Here is an 18,204-nt window from a genome sequence, read left to right on the forward strand (position 1 = left end):
TCCATAATTTTGCGGTCGTTTGAAGAATGAAGTATGCCATGTACAATTTTAGAAAGACAGCATTCAAGCTCTTTATTCAAGGCACGTAATTCAACCCAAAACATCTCTCGCTGCTGGTTAAACTTTGTCTGTAAAGTTTGATCTTCGGCTCCGTTGGTTATCAAGTTGTGTAGTTTAGCCAGTTGTCTTGCGACCACTCATGAAAACAAAAGTTGTGCAAGGGGCAAAGTTCAATCTATCCTATGAATTTTGTAACTGATTAGTAATATGGAGTCCTGTTAGTTGGCAGCATGAACTGTGCTTTTCTGTGGCCCATTGAAACAAATTCTTACTTTTTCAATATTTTATTACTGGACACCGTTTGCTTTAACCGAATGGTCTTGAAAAAAGGTTGCTGTGAGGCTGGAATGAAAAAAGAAGTTTGCCTTGCGAGATTCTGCAAGGCTGTTCCACCTGAAAAAAGACCGTTCGTAAAGAGGTCGATCGACGAGTCTGGTTACTGCGTTGAATTTGTTTACCTTGGTGTTTGCCATTAGAGGCAATCACTTGTTTTTCTTGATGAAATACTTGTTCGGAGGGTGTTATTCACCCCTAAAACTCGATTAAATCGGGATGACAACTAACGTGTTCTTCAGCAAATGTCACTTTATAAATTTTTTTAATACCGGAAAACTAATCCCTTTTGCTTTTGAAAGGTGGTCGTTTAAAGTGTCATATGTGCCATCTACAAGTTTGGAAGTCCAGCACCTGCTCGGAGTTTCGAGGATTAAGATTCTGTTCCCTTGAACTCTCTACTCGTTAAATTCCTGGTTAAAGAATCCGAACAGATTAAGTTGTGCTAGCTTACACAAATATGCCCTTAAAATGGCCATAAAACGATTGACGGACGCAGAAACGGGAAATGTTGAGTATTTATCTTTTTTTTGAAACCACTATACCACGACACTCATGAATATTCTTGTCAATTTAAGACTCAAGCTCCAAACAGTGACTGTTTAAAAACATAATCACGATAAAAGAATATGAAAAGCAGTTGTAAAGAGTTCTTTCATAAAACTTTGAACAGCTTCCTTTTTTTTTGAAACGGAGGAGGGGGTTTGTTTCTAAATAAAGTGTGGTGCGGGTTTGGTGGGAAGTCAAACGAAGGTGAAAGCAAAACGCCGGCAACGTTCACAACGTCACGATCAGCACTGAAATCTCTTTACGGTGATCACGCTCGTTTGAAGTGTTTTGTGGTGCCAAACATTTGCTCGTTGCACTTCACCTTCTTTTGGTTAGGATTTGGCGCTAGTTTTGATCAATACTGCATCATTTTATGACAGGTTGCACAGTGTTGCCTGGTGTGGCCTGTTGCATGTTTTAACATGACAAGGAGCCCGCATTCGTACATGTACGTTACAGCAACTGTGTTTCTGATGTGTCACGTGCTCTCTCAAGTAGAAGCTCAGCAATGTAAAAGTGAATTTTCCATATATGGCGCGAAGTTAAAGGGGCACATCTTTGAAGAGAAAAAGACTGTCAATTTCTTGAACTGTGTAGAGCGGTGTAACTCGAACTTAAGATGTCAAAGCGTTAATTACGTCATCAGTCAATATGTGTGTGAGTTAAACCGGCGCACGAAGGAGGCCAGACCAGAAGACTTTGTTTCAGATACAGATCGAATTTACGTAACAAGGCTAAGTGGCAGAGGTATGATGGTTCCTAGATGGATACTCCAAAATAAGGCTGGACACCTTGTGATGTTTACACAACTAGTCAGAGTTAAGAGTGATACCGCTGACGTAGACAAGAACAGAAGCCCATCTGTTAGGCAGAGAACTGAGAATAGAGCTTCATTTAGGCAGGGAACATCCGTTTTGAGGGTTAAGCACTGATGTACACTATTTAGAATTAAGAAAACGGTTACCTGTCATCTGTTGTCATGGCTAATTTTCTGAATAAGTTAAAAATTACCATTTTCGTCAGCTGGCCCTCTTTGGTCTAGTGAATATGGAAAGAAGATATGAAGCAAATGACCCAGGCTGAAGGTGTACATTAATTACACTTCTTTTACCGTAAAAATCATACGATTTCTGTTTTGTAAACAACATTAGGTGTCCAGGCTGGTTTTGAAGTATCTATTCTACGAACTAATGTATACTAATACAGCATGATAAGTCAGTTCATTCTTGTTAAGCAAACAGGTTTTCTTAAATCAAACTAATGCCCCATTCACACCAAGGCTTAAGCACGTTTAAAAGCTGTTTAGTTAAACACAGTTTAAAATTGTTTCCTTCATAAAAGCTGCTTTAGGATTTTTTGTCGACTACAGATTTAGCAAAAATGAAAGCATAAGTTAAAGCTTGCTTGCATCCTATGTCAAAGCCGATGGTTCAGCTTTCTGTTACCAATTTTCATTTTAATAAACTTGCATGTTTAATTAAACATGTTTTATTGGTGTGAATGGGGCTTAAGACACAGGCCATTTCGGTTGGAATGAATTCTGAAAAGGATAACATTTACATTGTTAGAATAACTGAAGCTTAAAAGGTGCCTTAAATGCCCATGCAGGCCGAGTGCTTTTCTTTGTTAATTGTAGCGGAGCTCTCGCGCGCGCCGCAGGCGCGCGCAGCGGAGCCCCATAGCTAAGAGAATTTGGTAACCCGTGAACGCGAGAAAATTTGGGTTGGTTATGACGTCACTGTCCGTCCGGCGTACGTACGTGCGTACGTCCGTACGTCCTTCCACCCCTCTATGTAAGCCATTGTGAAATGCCACAGTCAACCTGTGTGGCAACCCGCGTTTTTCTTGTTTTTCGGCGGGAAGTTGCATTGCCAACTGCGTTTTAGAAAAAGAAAAGCAAAACATAATTTTAAAGACGACAAAATACAAAGTCAATTTTTGTGACTGACAGCGGGAGAAACAGCAAGACGTCTAGCGGTGGAGGAAACAAATTGACTGGCACGTCATCAGAATCTTGAAGTGAAACCATTTTACTCCGATCCGGCGCTACAAAACGTTGGACTTTTCCTCTAGAAGTGAAACGTTTCGTCCACTTGACGTTGTAAAGCAAACGACAAAAATCAACATGGAATAAAAAGACTGATTATTCTCAGAAGAGGCGAGTATATTCATGTGATTTTGTTGACAAAACTTTGCCTGATTGCTATCGTGCAAGATCCTGTTTTCTTGCAGTGTTGACACGCCGTGTAATTTAAACTTGAGCTTAATATTGCTAACTTCAGAGCAGTCTTTTGAGCTCATGTTTTTTTTTCGGTCCATGTTTAAAATGTCCTTTGGAGTTATATTTTTTAATCTCCTGCGATCTCCTCCAAATTTTACCTTTCAACAGCGGGAGAAAGAGTAAGACTACGCGCGGCGGGAATTTACATGAACGGGGCATTGATCATAAACAGCAGGCGCCGTGAGTCTTGAAGGGGCAACCCTAAAAACCGGAACGGCGGAAAGGCAGAAAATCACCCCAAATCCAAGAACACGGAACAGGTAAGGGTTAGGGTCAAGGTTACAGTTTATTTGGGGTGATTTCCTCCGTTCCATGCTTTAGGATTTGTAGTGATTTTCCACCATTCCACCGTTCCTGCTTTTAGCGTCGCCGATCGTGAAGTGAATCATTGTACTCCGATCCGGCGCGACGAGAAGTTGGATTTTTCCTCTTCATTCTTGAAGTGAAACGTTTCGCTCACTTAACGCTGTAAAACGAACGAAAAAATCAGCAATGGAATAAAAGGACTGGCTATTCTCAGAAGAGGCAAGTACATGTATATTCATGTGATTTTGTAGACAAAACTTTGCTCATTTGCGGCTGTTTTGCAATAAATTGATTTCTTGCTGTGTTGACACGCAGTTAATACTGCTAACTTCAGAGTTTTCCTTTTAGCTCATTTTTTTTCGGTTTATGTTCATTATTTCGATCCCTTGGCGTTTTATTTTTTAATCTGGTCCAATTTTGCTTTCCAACAGCGGGAAAAAGAGCAAGGCGAATAGCGGCGAAAAAGGACTGTTCTAGAGGCGGCACATTATAAACAGCGGATCTGATCTTCGAAAAAACGTTAGATTTTTCCTCTTGAAGTGAAACGTTTTGCTCATTTAACGTTGTAAAACGAACCAAAAAATCAGCAATGGAATAAAAGGACTGGTTATTTCCAAAGAGGCGAGTATATTGAAGCTTAAATCTTATATGTGATTTTGTTAACAAAACTTTGCTGTCGACTTTTGCAAGTAATTTTTTTGCAGTGTTCACACTGCAACATGTTTAACTTAAGCTACTGCTAACTTCAGAAAAGTCTCTTGAGCTCATTTTTCGGTCCATGTTCGTTATTTCCCCTGGAGTTTTATTTTCTAATCTCGTTCCTTTTTGCTTCATGTAAGAAAATTTGATTCTCAGGTAAAATAGTCAGTGAAACAAACGTCCCGTAACACTTTGTTATCGTTAGCTAGCATAAACTACTGACAAGTTTTTGTCGCATATATTCCTAATTTTTGCATTTATTTCTGACAATGTTCACAGAGAACAAACACCAATACTTTAAAGGATAGGATATGTCTTTTCAAAGAACGTTAAAAGCGAAATTCAATGTAAAATTAGTCATTAGTGTGACCTCATTTTCATCATAACATCAAAAGTACGCAAAATTTGACGCTTGTTTGTGCAAATTTTTGAAGATCGTCATTAGTTTATCTCTGTTCTGATTGTTGTGAATTATCACAGTTTGTTTTTTTTTTTTTTTTTTTTTCATTTATTACTCCAGGATACATGTATATTTTAAGTCTGTTTCATGATTAGTGTAGCCTTTTTCTCTGAGGTTTATGGTTGATCAACAAAATTTGCCTAAGACTGAGTGACAGTTCGCCTCAATCATCTTTAAAACTAAAAAGAATAATAACAACAAAATAATACTTTGAGCGTGAAGAAAACTATCAAAACTCGATTAATAGCCAATCCCGACCTGAATATTTTCCTGTACAGTGTACATAATATTTTGATATTTTTTTGTACCCCCCACTCACATCCATGTAGCTTTAAGAATTTCAGTTGTGCTGAAATGGGGTTGTGGGTTTCAAGAGGACACCTTACTTACTACACCTTATTGTACCTTATTGTATAGCCGATAGTATTTTTATTTGCATGAGGCCGAGTAGAATTAAGGTTTAATTTTCAAGCGGCAGGGGTATTTTGCAGAACACCGAATGTTGAATCTATAGAAGTCCTTTAATGCAATGGCTGCCATAACAACAAATTAAAGCTAACCATCTGTATAATCAATGTTAGCCCTAAACAGAAAAGAAATGTGCTTAGACCTTCATAACTTTGTTCGTTGCTTAATAGGTGTCTCGCGTCCAAGCGATGTAGAGCGTCCGGTTTAAACTGTGGATACCTAACCCCCACATCAAATTAATTAAAGCTTATATAGAGCCAGCTTATTAAACTATACCAAGAATTTTGAAAGAAAATGAATTGTCGAATTTTTAGCGCTGCTTTCTTGAATCAATTTTTTCACTTGGAGGGGGCACTTGCTAAAACTCAAATGGAATTTGATTGTTTACCTTCAATTTTGGACAGTAGCTAGTTTAACATATAAGGAACAAAGACGTGTCGCAATTTTTTTCGTTTGAAATATTTTTTCTCCGAGTGATTTTTATACGATCACTTCACATTTCTTTAATCGTATTTCGAAAATGTTCTGTAACTTTTCACTGCAATTGAATATCACAGAACGCAGACATGTTTTTTTTGCGCTTTGGGTGTACCGGAAGCTGAGAAGCAAATTAAATTAGCGAAAAACAAAATTCACTTGACTTGTAGCCTTTAAAAGGTGATTCGGATGCTCACATTTAGAGGTGGTAAAAAATTCGACAATTCATTTAATTTCAAAATTCTTGATATAGTTTGATAGCCAGCTCTATAAGCTTTAATTTGATATAGGGGTTTACTTATCTACAGTTTAAACCGGACATGCTACATTGCTTGGACGCGAAAGACCCCTAAAGGTATACGGTAACCTTACTGCTAAACTGCTATAGGTGGCGTAAAATGCGACATTCGGCGTTCAGCATTCTGCAAAATACCCCTTCCAGTTAACAACTAACAATATTCTAAGCACTTTTGTTATACTATTTAGGGTTAAGCGTACCAATAATTATTGACTGCAGTGTGTCCACTTCTAGTGCTGCACTTTTTATTTGCCGGCAATGGTATTCACACTCACTATCATCATTCTCACTCAGCATCCCCTCAGTTTCACTGCACCATGTTTCACCCACAACAACAGTGTCGTCTCCACCTTTTTGATCATTATCATCAGATGTGGGTTTGTTAGCCTGTAAAAGACGCTGGCCTGGGACTTTCATTGTCGCTAATGTCTGTCCCCTTTTCTTCTTGTAGATGACTGGTTATTAGCACAATCCTTTTCATTTCTTAATTTTTTTCTTGTATGGAAGGGAGGGTTTTTTCAAGAGAGTGTTAAGTTATATAAAAAAGAGATTTTAACCCTCCAGATAGTGGTAACTCTTCCCAATTGTTATCCTCATTCTCTGTTTCCTCGCTTCTCAATGGTTGCTTGACTTCGCAATCATTGGAAAAATGGAGATGTTTTGAATGCACTATCGGTATATTTTCACTAGCTCCTCAGAAACCACAAACTATAGCAGAAGAAAAGTCTGCAATTTTTGTCGCTGTGTTCAGCTTTCCTTTATTGAAGGAATTAGGCATAAAGTCATCAACAGTACTGGTCATGCTGTTCCATCTAAAGAAGTAGCCGGAGATTCAAAGACATTTTAATTTGTACCTTAACTGGAAAGGGAATGGAATTCTGTCCATTATGGAGCCAGCCAACCATTTTCACATGAAGCACACTGCTGCTCTTTCTTAACCTCGCAGGTGTCTTTGACAAATTCCATGTATAACTCTAGCCACAAATTTTTGCAAAATAATAATTATAGCCAGGTACATGTTTTTTTATGGATTTTCCTAGGAATTTCATTCCCATTCAAAAACGTGCGTGGGCTCTGGGGACGAGATTGGGGTACAAGCGCAAAGATCAACCAATTACCAACCCTTGCTCGGTGAAAGGAAAATTAAGAACAAAAGCCCTCTGTTACAAAAAATCAGCCTTAAATAATTGTGCTCTCTGTATTACCAGGAGCCGATGGTCATGGGGTCCTGATATTACATTGTTGATGGGGAGTTTGCTGCATATGCATTAAAAATATACATGTATATCATGACTTTAGAAAGGATAAGCAGATTTCTATAAATGCTATAAAAAAAAAATTGGAGCTCCGCTTTTAGGCTTGGCTAAATATATATATTAGTAACGCAAACACAGGGTCACTCAGCCAGGGTGAGGGTTGGGGCGGGGGAGGGGGGGGGGGGGGGAGGTTTAATGGTGCGACGAAACTTGACTGTCCCTGGGTCTCCGAGGATGGGGTAACGTGTGAAACAAAGAACGAACGTGGTAACTGTAGCATGATAAAACCTGTCTTTGTTTTGTCTTGTTTTTTTTTTCAGTTCCTCTAGGTTCAATTCCTGATTTGCCTTCTGCCTCATGCCTAGAGATCAAGGCTAGTGAAGGAGATAATGTAGTCAGCGGTAACTATTGGCTCGATTCAGTCAAACCTGACCAGAGTGTTTTGGCTCCTTGTAACATGCTAACGGGTGGTGAGTTATCCAGCAAATATCATGGAAAACAAATCGTGTCCTCGAGATTTTAGCTACATTCATTTCTTTTGCTCTTTTCATCATCATCATCATCACCAATAAATCCGCAATATCGACCCGGCATCGTCCTTTCTACCTACATTGTATTGTTAACCTAACATCGGCGACTAATCAAACTATTGCTTCTCTGTTCTACGGGTCGATTGAGACAGTAATACTTTATTGTATGCGACCACAATACAAATATGTTCAAAACCCAAGGACAGCTTTAGAATAAGACATTAGGGCTGTTTATACGAGAGATATTAAGCTGCGTCTTAAGTTTATCTGAGCACAAAAATGTTCTGTTTAAAACGAAGGCAAGGCTTACTAAGCCGCGACTTAAGCTAGCTGAGTCGTGACCTTTATTGCATTTATACGGTAAGTCTAGTCGCGATATATTTCCTTCGTGTAAACGGCTCTGTTATTATTATGATGAGAATTGTATAGTACGACGTTAAATACTATACACATCGCGTAAGTTGGTGCAGTTGTGAGCAAAAGCCGAACCGCATAAATCGGCCTTATCACCTACTATGATTCAATACGCCTCACAGTCCACCCAAAGGTTAATAGACAGGATTTGGGAAGAGGGCTTCTGGTCTTACAAACCTACCTTCATAAAGTATTTGTTTAGGTAGGGTCGAGAGGTTTTTAAGACGAAAATTTGCCTTATTTATTTCAGATGTAGACGAATGCAATGCTTCTGTCCCTTTGTGTGATGCCAACGCCAACTGTCAAAACACCGCGGGCTCATTCATTTGCACCTGTAAAACTGGTTTTAACGGAGATGGTTTCAATTGTACTGGTAAGAAAAACATGGAAGAAACCGGTTGTGTTGGATTCTGAAAGTTCTCAATCGCTGTTATTCTTATTTATTGCTTATCTACGTTGTCCAACTGAAAGAAAACAGTGTAACAGCAAAAATTAAACCTAGTCCACCCAAAGGTTAATAGACAGGATTTGGGAAGAGGGCTTCTGGTCTTACAAACCTACCTTCATGAAGCATTTGGGTAGGGTCGAGAGGTTTTTAAAAAGAGAATTTGCGTTATTTATTTCAGACGCAGACGAGTGCAATGCTTCTGTCTCTTTGTGTGATGTCAACGCCAACTGTCAAAACACCGCGGGCTCATTCATCTGCACCTGTAAAACTGGTTTTACCGGAAATGGTTTCAACTGTGCTGGTAAGAAAAACATGGAAGAAACCGGTTGTGTTGGATTCTGAAAGTTCTCAATCGCTGTTATTTTTATTTATTGCTTATCTACGTTGTCCAACTGAAAGAAAACAGTGTAACAGCAAAAATTAAAACCTATGTAGCAGCTGACTTTGTGCAACAATTTTTCTGATGATGACAGTTCTTGACTGAGTTTATAAGAACAAAATTAATTGTAATAATTACAAGGAAAATTAACGATAAAAATGTAACATTTTTTTGACGACTTTATGTCATCATTGTCAAGTGTCAACTCGTCGAAACGTCGTATTACTTTTAATTTTAATCGTCAATTTTCCATGAAAAATGTTTATCGAAATCGCGCTTTATTAGAAATTATAATTTAGTCGAATGTTAGTCTTTATAGTCTTGAGGTTTTATTGTTGTAAAGCACTGTTGGTTACGTATACTGACAGCACTATAGGCGCTATTACACTAAGCAATTTTTCTAACAACTTGTCTTGCAATTTTGTTGCGACACAAGTTTCACGAATCATTGCCAAGTGTAACATGCTCTGAAATGAACATGTCTCACAATTTTGTTGTTGTTGCCGCAATCGTTGCGACTGCAACAAAAACGTTCTCATTGTTCTTGTCCACCAACATGGCCCCCATGACGTCACATGCAAATCATCAATATGGCCGCCTTGCCTCTTCTAAGCAAAAACCTCTGACCCTTCTTCAGTACAGCGGAGCTCTTAGAAAACAAGACATTTTGCCTTGTAGGGTCAAAATTTCATGTTCGTACGCTGTGATTGGTGGATTCCGATCCACTTTGTCGGTCGGTTTGTCGGTTTTCAGTGGTCAGCGTACGGGAGAATGCCAAAATATTATTGGTTATTTCCCAAACATTGTCGTATACGCTTTTGCGCCTTTTTTGGACAAACTTTGCCGAAACGGCTGTAAATGACAGGCAACAGAAAAACACTCAAATCGGCGTTAGTTAGGTTTTCAAACTCAGAGTCCGCATGTTATTGAAAGTCGCAGTAAGTATAAACTCTGGCTTCATGACGGATTTGGGTGATTTGTAACCATGCAAAATAGTGAAAAAGAAGCGATTTTAGCGTTAATTTGTAATAAATTTGCTTAAATCCCGTGGAAAAAAAAAAAAAGAGCGAGAAACTGATGCTCAAAAAACTCAGTGATGTTAAAATGAGTACAAGAATAAATCTGGTCCTTAATTTGTATAAGTCACCTGTATAGAAGGCAAAGCAGTGTAATTTCTAAAGGAGATTGACTTTCAAACTTTTTTCCTTCTTTTAACATCAATACATAATTTCGATCAGACAGGCGAGATGTGTTAAAACTTTGTATATTTAAATTAGTCACATAAATATGTACTGTTGCGTACGTTATATAATTTTATATTTACATACCTTATGTTTATTTTAGAGGGCCACAGGGTCATCAGTTCTATCACTGTCTTTTTATTTCATTTCTATCACTTTATTTTAAGAAAGTAACACCTGAAACAATCTCGTACCCAGAGTCCTCGGGCTCTTTGGCCAGCAGTTGATCACCAGGAGAGAGGCTGTAGAATTTGAAAAAAAAATTAAATTTTTTATAGGCTGCCCCGTAACGGCTTGCATTGTTTTACTGCAGTAATCCTACAGTAATAAAATTCTAGTGTTGCAGAGTCTCCCGAGCCTGAAGACTATGGCTACGAGATTTTTTCAGATTGAACCCTCTGAAACTAAAGTCTATTGTATTGTATTGTATTGTATTGAATTGTTAAAAAATTGCGATGCAAGAGTTTTGGCTTATTTAATTCAATTGATGCGTTAATTTGACTTATAATTTAGTTTAACGTATACATTTCAATTTTTAGAGTGTGTTAACTACCAAAACTTGACAAGCGCTGACCGTCACAAAACGTACGGCAAATCGCCTACCCTTTGTGACAACGCCCTTGGACCTTCATGGTTCCGTTTCCAAGGAAACGCGGGAACAAAAATGCCAACTTCATGTACTCGTACTTTCAGATGTGGGACAGATTCCACGGGTTGGCTAGAGAGTCGCCACCCCACGGTTTCTCAGATGTATGCTTAAAAGGACCTGCAGAGCTACAGGAAATACAAGGTTCCGCTTTCAGCCGTAGGTAAGTTTTTCTAAAGTTCGCTTAGTATCAAACCTTAGTGGCTTAAAAATATCGATATTAACAGATTTCCCAGAAATACCACAGAAGTGATTGACAAAGTTCTTGGTTACTTCTAAGTCGATTTCAAATCAACAACAATACATGCATCTAGCACGGTATTTAAGAAAAAAAAAATGCAAACTCCAACCTTTTATAATCACGTCCAAATCCTTAAACACATTTTGCTAAATTCAGCTTACGATATAGTGGTGCTATGCTCCAGAACATTTTGCAAAACGAAGCTAAGCTTGCCAAATCGCCCGGGGAGACAGCCTACCTATCTGATACAGGTTCTTAAAAAAATTAGCCTCTCATATTGATGCGGGTTTTTTTTTTAAATGAAAATACGATGATTACAATGTGACTTACAATACCAACATTACTTACTATACTTACAATACTAACGATCGATATTTACTATGCTTACAATACTAACCGATTACTTACAATGTTCACAATACTTACAATAATTACAATACTTACAATATTGGCAAAACTCAAAGTGCAGTTAGCTTACACTAAACTAAAGCAGCTTGGCCCACGATTTAGTAAATTGATCTACACGATCTGTTTTTGTCACAATGGTGCTGCGAATAGCGATCCTGTTATTTAGGCGTAAAACGAAACATCAAAGTCCAGAGTGCCGTTACCTGCGCTTGTAGCAAAAATATGATCAGTTTGGCAACAACGAGAGAATAGTTTTAAAAGTACTTCCCAGTGGTTTGAGTTTTGGTTCCAGCCATATGACATAGTGCTTTCAGATAAAATAAATTTTTGATTGAGTTTTTCGTGCCACCAGTTAGGAAAGCGATTCCAGAACGACGACGATACACAACAGGTAATCAACATTTGGATTACTGTTTGGTTTTCAAGGTTACATAAAGGGCAACTTTTATATATTGTTTGTTATGTCTGAGCGGAACAAGTTAGATTGTGTCAGTGAAATATTATGAATAATTTTAACCTAAAACATGATTAATTTGGGTTCTTTCAAGATGCCGAAAGGTAGCATGTAAATATTGCGGATGTTTCCTGTGGTGAAGTCATGATCCAAACTTCTATTTTCAGCGGTAGGTGCCAGGGAGCTCTTATCTAGCAAGGTGGAATATGCAGTTTTTGTAAAAAACGGATTGAGAGGTGTTAGTGTGACCCGGGCTTTCCTAACAGTGCGGAGTTCTTTCTTTTATTTAGTGGGTCTAACTCTTAGAGGTCGAAGTATGTTGTGAAGGGGGATTTCAAAGTTATATCTCTCCTCCAAGTCTGCGGTTAGTGAAAGGAAGCTGTGATTTTGGTTGAGAACGTCCTTAATATAACATATTCCTTTTCTATACCAGGCGTTAATAAAAATTGGTTTTCTATCTAAAACAATAAAGTGTTCCAAATTATGTAATTCTTAATGGAGGTATATTCGTTAAAAGCCAGTGGCTTAAAGCTCTGCCAGTAACTTAAAACGGTTCCGTAAAAATCAGGAAGGTGTGGAGGTTTTAACTGTGTCACTCTTTTGTGGTGTAATTAGTGTGCTGTAATTTAAATATGTTCGCATTTATTTGAACGTGAATGTTGTATTTGTCTATTCCGTTCAATATATAAATATACACACACCTTTTATTTTTTGTCATTTTTTCCATTATTTTAATTTACTTTTATTTTTACTTTTTTTGTATCTTAATTTTTTATTATTTTTTTTTTCGTGTTCCGGGATGTTCCGGGTTTTATCGACGGCCTGGTATTAACGCCAGTCTCTGTTTAATTATTAACGACATGTGAGTGTTAATTTGTCAAATATGAAAGTTGGTATTACAGTGAGTGATCAACCTCTCACAGTACCAAAGGAAAGCTGTTCAGTCCTTGTGAAACTTGACAATACTCTGATTTGAGAGCACCGGTGTACTGCACACTACAAGAATACCTGGATGAAATACGAGAAAGAAACTAAAACTGTTACGGAAAAAAGGTAAGTCTGTTCGTAATTTCACTCACCTACAATTGACAAGGTTTATTCGAAAATTAATCGATTATCAGTTCTCGTTTATTTGGAGGGCTAAGTTGGCAATAGCCGGTAAACAAAAATGTCATAATTCTTTGGTGGACAATAAAAATACTGATAACAACTGCAAATTTGGCTTTGGTATTAGCGAGTGTCCTTCACAAACCAAATTTTAGATATTTTAAAATTTGCAGTTTTGTTCATTTGTTTATGTTATGTCGTATTTTTTCCTTCTCTTCCCTTTACCTAAGGATGCAAGTTTAGTTCGTAAGGTCTTCAAACTTACGGACAAAATAACCCGTCGTATAGAAACGATAAATCTGATAGAAATAAATGTTTTTTTGGCTTTAGAGATGTGGAAACTGCAAGATAGAGCTACCGGCCTTCGCTAATTTGAGCCAATTGGTCATAAATTTTTAATCACAATGAGTAAGCGTTGAAACATTTCTTCTCACAACGGGAAGGGGTTTTAATTGCTCGATTTAAAGCATTGCGAGGATCGAAGCATCATGGACTAAAAGCTACATTCGAATCTGAATGCCGAAATTTTATTTCTGAAAATGAAACAAACGAGAGTAAAGGGATATTCATGGTTTATTTTTGTATTTGGAAAGTGTTATATAAAACCAATATTTTATTATACTGTTGGCACTTTGTGGGGGTTTAATACACTCGATTGCAAAAACGTTGACACCTTAAAAGCATAAACCGTGAGCGATAAGACCCAACAGATTTGTGGGTAATGTTTAAAACATTACCTCATTTCCATAATCAATAATTTACCATTCTCATTCTTTGCAAGAAAGAATACAGTGCTGACTTAATTCTTCCGAATAATTTTCTACCAAGTATTGCTTAAGTTCATTGACTGATTTGAACTTAAGCAAATCGCGATTGGCCCTTGTTGGCCAAATTGGAGACTTTAAGGAAAGCTTGGACAGTTTCCATCATTCACCACGTGCAACTAGTTTTGGTCCAGTCAACCGTCGCACGAGAATAGAATATTACGCAAATAAATTTAACATGCACTTATAGCCATAAAGCCATTGGATCTTATCGTTCACGGTTTATGCTTTTTAGGTGTCAACGTTTTTGCAATCGAGTGTGTACGGAGGTAAATGTCCTTTGTTGGCCCGTCACAATCACTAATTACCTCAGGGATCTTAAAGCCTCGTCACCAAAACGAGGATGCACATCAGTGACAGCAACATTGAAATTGAATGGGTTCCAAAGCTAAAAAAACATTTATTAAGTCATAGATGAAATAGAAGAAACAAGCTAAAACTGATACGGAAAAAAGGGTAAGTCTATTCGTAATTTCTCTCGCCTATAATCGACAAGGTTTATCCGAAAATTAAGCGATTATCAGTTCCCGTTTATTTGGAGGGCTAAGTTGGCAATAGCCGGTAAAAAATGTCATAATTCTTCGGTGGGCAAAAAAATACTGATAACAACTGCAAATCTGGCTTTGGTATTAGCGAGTGTCCCTGCATGAGAAATCATATTTCAGGTTTTATATAATATAATTTTTAATCACAATGAGTAAGCGTTGAAATATTTCTCAGGGGCACCCAACGACAGTTTTCTCTCAGATCCTTTGAAACGCTATTTTAGGCTATCTGGAGTGCCTTTAAAGCTCTGTAGGTTCATTTTAGACCGCGCTATAATATTTTTATCTGTTCGGTCGCTCTAGGGGAACTTGAGTCTTTTCGAAATTACTAGGTCATCGTTTGTCCTATTCCCGAAAACCTTAGGTCTTATTTCCTTTCCGAAAATCTTAGCTGACCTTTTTTCGGTACCCGAAACGACATTTTTATCAATCCGAAAACACCAGGCCTTAAATTTCCCATATCACGAAAGTTCGAGGTAAAAATTCCCTTTAGAAAATTGTAGGGGATTAAGGGCCTTCCGAACAGATACTTTACCGAAACGATCCGTTGGGTGTCCCTGATTTCTTCTTACAACGGGAAGGGGTTTTAATAGCTCGATTTAAAACATCCCGAGGATCGAAGTTCCATGGAGTAAAAGCTACATTCGAATCTAAATGCCGAAATTTTATTCCTAAACATGAAACAAACGAGAGTAAAGGGATACTCATGGTTTATTTCTGTATTTGGAAAGTCATATATAAAACCAATATTTTATTATACTGTTGGCACTTTGTGGGGGTTTAATACACTCGATTGCAAAAACGTTGACACCTTAAAAGCATAAACCGTGAGCGAAAAGACCCAACAGATTTGTGGGTAATGTTTAAAACATTACCTCATTTCCATAATCAATAATTTACCATTGTCATTCCTTGCAAGAAAGAATACAGTGCTGACTTAATTCTTCCGAATAATTTTCTACCAAGTATTGCTTAAGTTCATTGACTGATTTGAACTTAAGCAAATCGCGATATCACTCAAATTGGCCCTTGTTGGCCAAATTGGAGACTTTAAGGAAAGCTTGGACAGTTTCCATCATTCACCACGTGCAACTAGTTTTGGTCCAGTCAACCGTCGCACGAGAATAGAATATTACGCAAATAAATTTAACATGCACTTATAGCCATAAAGCCATTGGGTCTTATCGTTCACGGTTTATGCTTTTTAGGTGTCAACGTTTTTGCAATCGAGTGTGTACGGAGGTAAATGTCCTTTGTTGGCCCGTCACAATCACTAATTACCTCAGGGATCTTAAAGCCTCGTCACCAAAACGAGGATGCACATCAGTGACAGCAACATTAAAATTGAATGGGTTCCAAAGCAAAATAAAATCATTTATTTCTAAAGTCATAGATGAAATAGAAGAAGCAAGCTAAAACTGATACGGATAAAAAGGTAATTCTATTCGTAATTTCACTCACCTAGCAATTAACAAGGTTTATCCGAAAGTTAATCGATTATCAGTTTCCGTCTATTTGGAGGGCTAAGTTGGCAATAGCCGGTAAAAAATGTCATAGTTCTTTGGTTGGCAAGAAAATACTGATAACAACTGCAAATATTAGCGAGTGTCCTTGACAAACTAAATTTTAGATATCTAAAAATTTGCAGTTTTGTTCGTTTTTTATGTTATGTCGTATTTTTTTTCTTCTCTTCCTTTAACTTAAGGGTGCAAGTTTAATTCCTAAGGTCTTCAAATTTACGGAGGAAATAATCCGTCGACGTATAGAATGTTTTTTTGGCTGTAGAGATGTGGGAATTGCAAGTTAGATAGTGCGACCGGCTTTCGCTAATTTGAGCCAATTGGTCATAAATTTTTAATCACAATGAGTAAGCGTTGAAATATTTCTTCTTACAACGGGAAGGGGTTTTAATAGCTCGATTTAAAACATCCCGAGGATCGAAGTTCCATGGAGTAAAAGCTATATTCGAATCTGAATGCCGAAATTTTATTCCTAAACATGAAACAAACAAGAGTAAGGGGATACTCATGGTTTATTTTTGTATTTGGAAAGTCATATATAAAACCAATATTTTATTATAATGTTGGCACTTTGTGGGGGTTTAATACACTCGATTGCAAAAACGTTGACACCTTAAAAGCATAAACCGTTAACGATGAGACCCAACAGATTTGTGAGTAGTGTTTAAAACATTACCTCATTTCCATAATCAATAATTTACCATTCTCATTCTTTGCAAGAAAGAATACAGTGCTGACTTAATTCTTCCGAATAATTTTATACCAAGTATTGCTTAAGTTCATTGACTGATTTGAACTTAAGCAAATCGCGATATCACTCAAATTGGCCCTTGTTGGCCAAATTGAACACTTTAAGGAAAGCCTGGACAGTTTCCATCATTCACCACGTGCAACTAGTTTTGGTCCAGTCAACCGTCGCACGAGAATAGAATATTATGCAAATAAATTTAGTACACTTATAGCCATAAAGCCATTGGGTCTTATCGTTCACGGTTTATGCTTTTTAGGTGTCAACGTTTTTGCAATCGAGTGTGTACGGAGGTAAATGTCCTTTGTTGGCCCGTCACAATCACTAATTACCTCAGGGATCTTAAAACCTCGTCACCAAAACGAGGTTGCACATCAGTGACAGCAACATTGAATTTGAATGGGTTCCAAAGCTAAAAAAAACATTTATTAAGTCATAGATGAAATAGAAGAAACAAGCTAAAACTGATACGGAAAAAAAGGTAAGTCTATTCGTAATTTCTCTCACCTATAATCGACAAGGTTTATCCGAAAATTAAGCGATTATCAGTTCCCGTTTTTTTGGAGGGCTAAGTTGGCAATAGCCGGTAAAAAATGTCATAATTCTTCGGTGGGCAAAAAAATACTGATAACAACTGCAAATCTGGCTTCGGTATTTGCGAGTGTCCTTAACAAACCAAATTTCAGATATTTAAAACTTAGCAGTTTTGTTCATTTGTTTATGTTATGTCGTATTTTTTTTCTTCTCTTCCCTTAACTTAAGGGTGCAAGTTTAGTTGGTGAGGTCTTTAAATTCAAATCGATTATCAGTTCCCGTTTATTTGGAGGGCTAAGTTGGCAAAAGCCGGTAAAAAAAGGTCATAACTCTTTGGTTGGCAAAAAAATACTGATAACAACTGCAAATCTGGCTTTGGTATTAGCGAGTGTCCCTGCATGAGAAATCATATTTCAGGTATTTAAAATTTGCAGTTTTGTTCATTTGTTTATATTATGTCGTATTTTTTTCTTCTCTTCCCTTAACTTAAAGGTGCAAGTTTAGCTCCTAAGGTCTTCAAATTTACGGAGGAAATAATCTGTCGACGTATAGAATGTGTTTTTGGCTGTAGAGATGTGGGAATTGCAAGTTAGATAGTGCGACCGGCTTTCGCTAATTTGAGCCAATTGGTCATAAATTTTTAATCACAATGAGTAAGCGTTGAAATATTTCTTCTTACAACGGGAAGGGGTTTTAATAGCTCGATTTAAAACATCCCGAGGATCGAAGTTCCATGGAGTAAAAGCTATATTCGAATCTAAATGCCGAAATTTTATTCCTAAACATGAAACAAACAAGAGTAAAGGGATACTCATGGTTTATTTCTGTATTTGTAAAGTCATATATAAAACCAATATTTTATTATACTGTTGGCACTTTGTTGGGGTTTAATACACTCGATTGCAAAAACGTTGACACCTTAAAAGCATAAACCGTGAGCGAAAAGACCCAACAGATTTGTGGGTAATGTTTAAAACA

The 18,204-nt window shown here is 37.4% G+C and overlaps 2 protein-coding genes across 2 annotated transcripts in view; both read left to right on the plus strand.

Moving 5' to 3' along the window:
- The window catches only part of LOC146450657 (uncharacterized), a 135,564-nt gene that overhangs the window by 102,617 nt on the left and 14,743 nt on the right, over positions 1 to 18,204 (plus strand). The window contains exon 9 of the mRNA XM_085100132.1: positions 8,382 to 8,504. Within this exon, the coding sequence (XP_084956258.1) occupies positions 8,382 to 8,504 (123 nt within the window). The remainder of the gene's footprint in view (positions 1 to 8,381; positions 8,505 to 18,204) is intronic.
- The window catches only part of LOC146450662 (uncharacterized), a 30,412-nt gene that overhangs the window by 563 nt on the left and 11,645 nt on the right, over positions 1 to 18,204 (plus strand). The window lies entirely within an intron of this gene.

Source organism: Pavona decussata, unplaced genomic scaffold (genome assembly GCF_977016875.1).
Source record: "Pavona decussata unplaced genomic scaffold, jaPavDecu1.1 SCAFFOLD_433, whole genome shotgun sequence".
NCBI lineage: Eukaryota > Metazoa > Cnidaria > Anthozoa > Scleractinia > Agariciidae > Pavona > Pavona decussata.